The 3,951-nt window shown below is 41.5% G+C and overlaps 1 protein-coding gene across 1 annotated transcript in view; it reads left to right on the forward strand.

Annotated features, from left to right (window-relative positions):
- The first annotated feature begins 15 nt into the window (after window positions 1-15).
- Window positions 16-3,951, forward strand: part of RHOBTB3 (Rho related BTB domain containing 3) — a 27,287-nt gene continuing 23,351 nt past the window's right edge. The window contains exons 1-2 of the mRNA XM_031064823.1: window positions 16-184; window positions 354-570. Coding sequence (XP_030920683.1) covers window positions 183-184; window positions 354-570 — 219 coding nt within the window. The 5' untranslated portion in view covers window positions 16-182. The remainder of the gene's footprint in view (window positions 185-353; window positions 571-3,951) is intronic.

Consider the following 3,951-nt stretch of genomic DNA (forward strand, 5'->3'; position numbering starts at 1 on the left):
AGTTCCCCTGCCTGGCCGCAGCCGGGGCAATGCGGCAGGAGTCCCCGCGGTCACCGCAGCGAGACTGAGCCTGAACACGGAGGAAGGAACAACGAGCCAAACGCGCTGGAGGTTTGCAATGCAAGCAGCCTTTCCAGGTTTCTTTTCCTCTTTGCTCCCACCCTGCTGCTGGATTTGAGATCATGTATGTGGTTTTGCTGTTGATTACAGGAGGGTGTTAAAATCTAGGGAGGGAAGAGGATTCAGAAGGATTAATATGTTAGTTTTGATTTAAGGGGATTTTATTTTCTTTCCCCTTATCCCTGCCCTTCATCTTTGTTAACACAACTTCGTCTTTATTATTTTTATTTTAGGTCGGTTAATATTGTAGCTTTTGGGAATGAAAGAGATGGTTTTTCTGAGGACAATCAGCAGCCCAGCCTGATCTGGAGCTATCTCGGCAGAAGTGCTCTCATTTCCCAGATCGACAGCAGCTTGTCTGCCAGTCATGTTGGAAACCCAGTTTTTACTGAGTATCAAGCCTGCATATTTGGAAATGTCAGACTGGTGGTACACGACTGTCCTGTCTGGGTAAGAGATCCATATCAGTCTTTGTAACTACAATTAACAGTGTGAGCTCTTCTAGTAAAATGAAATCATATCCCAATTTTAAATGGTTTTCATTGTTGTGGGATTTTATTTGTAGTTTTAATACTGCATTTAGTAAAAAAAACTTTAAAAATGTAACCAGACAAATGCTGGGAAATCTCAAAGGTGCTATAAAAAGGTTCTTATAAACAAGCCTCTGCTCGGCCTTCCCTGTAAGAAGGTGTTTTTTTCAACTGTGTTGCTTAGTGGAAATTTTGTGATAGCCAATCCAGAGGTAAACAAGAATGCCTTCTTTGTGACACTGCACCATAAGTTCTCTCTCCAAATATTTGCCAACAATAAAATGAAATTTTATTTTTGTGTAAATAAAGGCAATACGTTTTCCAGCTGTGAAAAATGACAGATTAAAAGATCTGATTTTTTATATATTATATATTGTATGAATTATGTATTATTCATATAGTAATAAAGGGAATAATTTTACTCCTCCTACAAAGAATAATCATGTCTTAACATTATTACCTTTATCTAATGGTAAATAACAAAGATTTTGGCACTGTTGCAAGTTGTCAGCAGTTTTGTTAGTAAGTGAGAAAACTTAGTTTGGAGTGTGAGCAGATCAATGATTGTGTAAGAAATGATACTGATAATCTAAATTAAAACATATTTAATGACTACTTAGCAGCCTTAAAAAAACCCCTCAGCTTACCAGCTTTTAGAAATTAAAACAATAATCAGTTTCAGCTCCATAATTCTATCCTTTGGATCATTTTTGTACTCCTGTAAGGGAAACCTTTTGTAGAATCTGCAGGAGCCATAACAGCTCCATGAATTTATCAGAAGCCAACAATCTTAAAATGAAACAATCCAGTTTAGCTGTCCTTCTGCTCTTTATTTCTTTTTGCCAGCTGCTTACAGACACCAGTTCAGACGGACTGGGGCATCCTGTTTCTAATCTGTGAAGCTGCATGTGACCTGCACGTGCAGTTTGCTGGAGTCACCGGAGCGCAGCAAAGAGTAAAATCTCCTGAATATAAATGAAGTCTGTAGGGCTTCGGGGGCTGTTTCAGAGGGATGGAGGGAGGTGGGTAAGGGAGGTGGGAAGGTAAGTGAGTGTAGCTGGAGAAGGGGAAGCAAGGACATAGATTGGAGACAGAGTTGATGTGTTTTTACATTGCTTTAATTGCATTTGGCCTTCTGCAGAACAAGGTTATTCAGTTCTGGACACCTTTTAATTTCTGCCCTTCAAAAGTTAGCTTGTTTTTGTCAGAGTCGCTGCATTTCTGCAGCCTCAGTTTTTTCCCCTCTATGAGCTAAAGAAGGCAGGAGATATATTACTGAGAATGTTGAGGACAAATTATCATTTTTCTCTTCGTGGAAGACATGTCAGATAGCAGGACTGGACTCTGCAGGAGGTCATGCATAAAGCAGTGTCCGTGCTAGGGTAAGGCAGAGCCAGGACCATTTCCCGCTGCTTGGGTGCTTAAGGTTTACTATATCACAGTGGATCCTTCAGAAGGGCTCCTCTGCTAGCCTGGGGAAACAGCACAGAACAATTAAAAATGTTGACAGATGTTGCCTCAAGCCATGTTCTGCATGGAAAAGGATCCCTGCTTCATCTTACCAAAACACAGAGGTGGTGGTATGGTAGGCCTTGCAGTATTTCAGCCTCTACCATCTGAGCCCAACAGAGATTTGCATTTTACCTGGGATTTGCTCCTCATCTAGGTTAAACCCAAATGATTAAGGCGAGAGTGTCCTAGACATGAACTTGGCAACTGAGTACACTGATAGCTGTGAGTCTCAAAACTCAAGGGTGCCCAGCTGTTCTTTGTCTTCCAGAGCCATGAGTCTGGAAAAGCAGTGTTGATGTGGTTTCACTGGGTTCCACAGTGAGTGGGGGGGGGGTCCTTTTGCATGGCAGATTGTGGTGCAGTTTAATTTTCTTGAGTTTGAGTCTGCTGCTGCGCCTGTCTGTCAGCCCAGGATACTGCTCAGCCTTTTGAGTCTGCAGGAGAGTCGGCAGATCAGGTGTCTTTAGGAAATTACAAAGATAAATTCATGTTTGCCAACATGCAAACGAGCGTGTTGTGAGGACCTCTCCTTCCCCTGGCAGTTGCAGGGTGCAGGAGGGAAATGCTGATTTTGGGGACCTTATAATATCACAGGTCTGTAGAGACAGCAATGGAACACCACACTTTTCAAAATCTGGGGGCAAAATGCCAGAGTTTCCAAGGCCAGGTTGCCCTTTGTGTTCTGCTCTCAGGGTGCACCACTGTGGCTTGCTCTGGCGAGCTGTGTGCAGGGGACAGGAGCACAGTGCGCCGACATCGGTGTAAATCATGTGGCCTCAAAAAGTTTTCTCAAAAAATGCAAACCTAGGGTAAGAGAAGACATAAAGAACTAGGGAAAACACATGTGTGCTAACATCTCTGCTGAATATTGTGGTTTTAATAGCTGATGAGTTGCTAATGTATCCTTAAACTGCTCTATAATAAGGCATATTGAATAAGAATGACCCAGCTTTTCTAATTTTGCGGGGGTGAACCTCCGTATGGAGCTAATAACTCATGAGGAGAAATTTGCAAGATGAGTTTAAAGTCTTGCTTTGGAAAACACTGCTTTGATTAACAATCTGTGTTAGATTTGACATCTTCAGGACTGAGATGCCATTTTATTGACTTACCTGTATTTTGCAATTCCACTTTACTCTGAATTTGTTTATGCTTCTGCAGGAAAAGTGCAGGCAGAATTTTTAATATCTAATTAAGTGAATCTTCCTCAAGTCCACAATTAAGCATAGCATAGAAGCTGTAATTCATGTTTTGATTCATTTAATTGTAGTGCTGGAAAATAAATGGCAAAATAAAAAGTTCTTTGTAATGTTCCCTACCTGAAGTAACTCTTGTCCTCCCCTCTCTTACCTGGAGCAATACCCTAAGGATATGAGAGTGTTTCTCTCCTGGCCTGGGAATTTTGCTGCCCTTTTTAACTTTTTCTACTAAGACCCACCTGGTTTTGCTTGTTTGTTTTGTTGTTGTGGCTTTTGTTTGGTTTGTTTGGGTTTATTTTCCCCATGAGAAACAATACCCCCCAGAATACTTTTAGCTTTCCCCTACTTTATAAAAACTGCTGAGCTTCTAGAGAATTACTGATATCATCAAGTACAGAAATGTTTACAAAAGGGGAATATAGAGCAGCTGGGTTTTGGAGATTGTCTTGTGCTGGGTTAGATACTTGAAGGGGGTGGATGCTCTGCTGTGTCTGCTCAGAGCCCTGCACAGAGCTGCAGACCTCAGTGGGGCTCACTAGTACACAAATATATTAACTGCAACTTAAATGGATTAACTACAATTTTGAGAA

The sequence above is a fragment of the Geospiza fortis genome, unplaced genomic scaffold (genome assembly GCF_000277835.1).
Source record: "Geospiza fortis unplaced genomic scaffold, GeoFor_1.0 scaffold515, whole genome shotgun sequence".
Lineage (NCBI taxonomy): Eukaryota > Metazoa > Chordata > Aves > Passeriformes > Thraupidae > Geospiza > Geospiza fortis.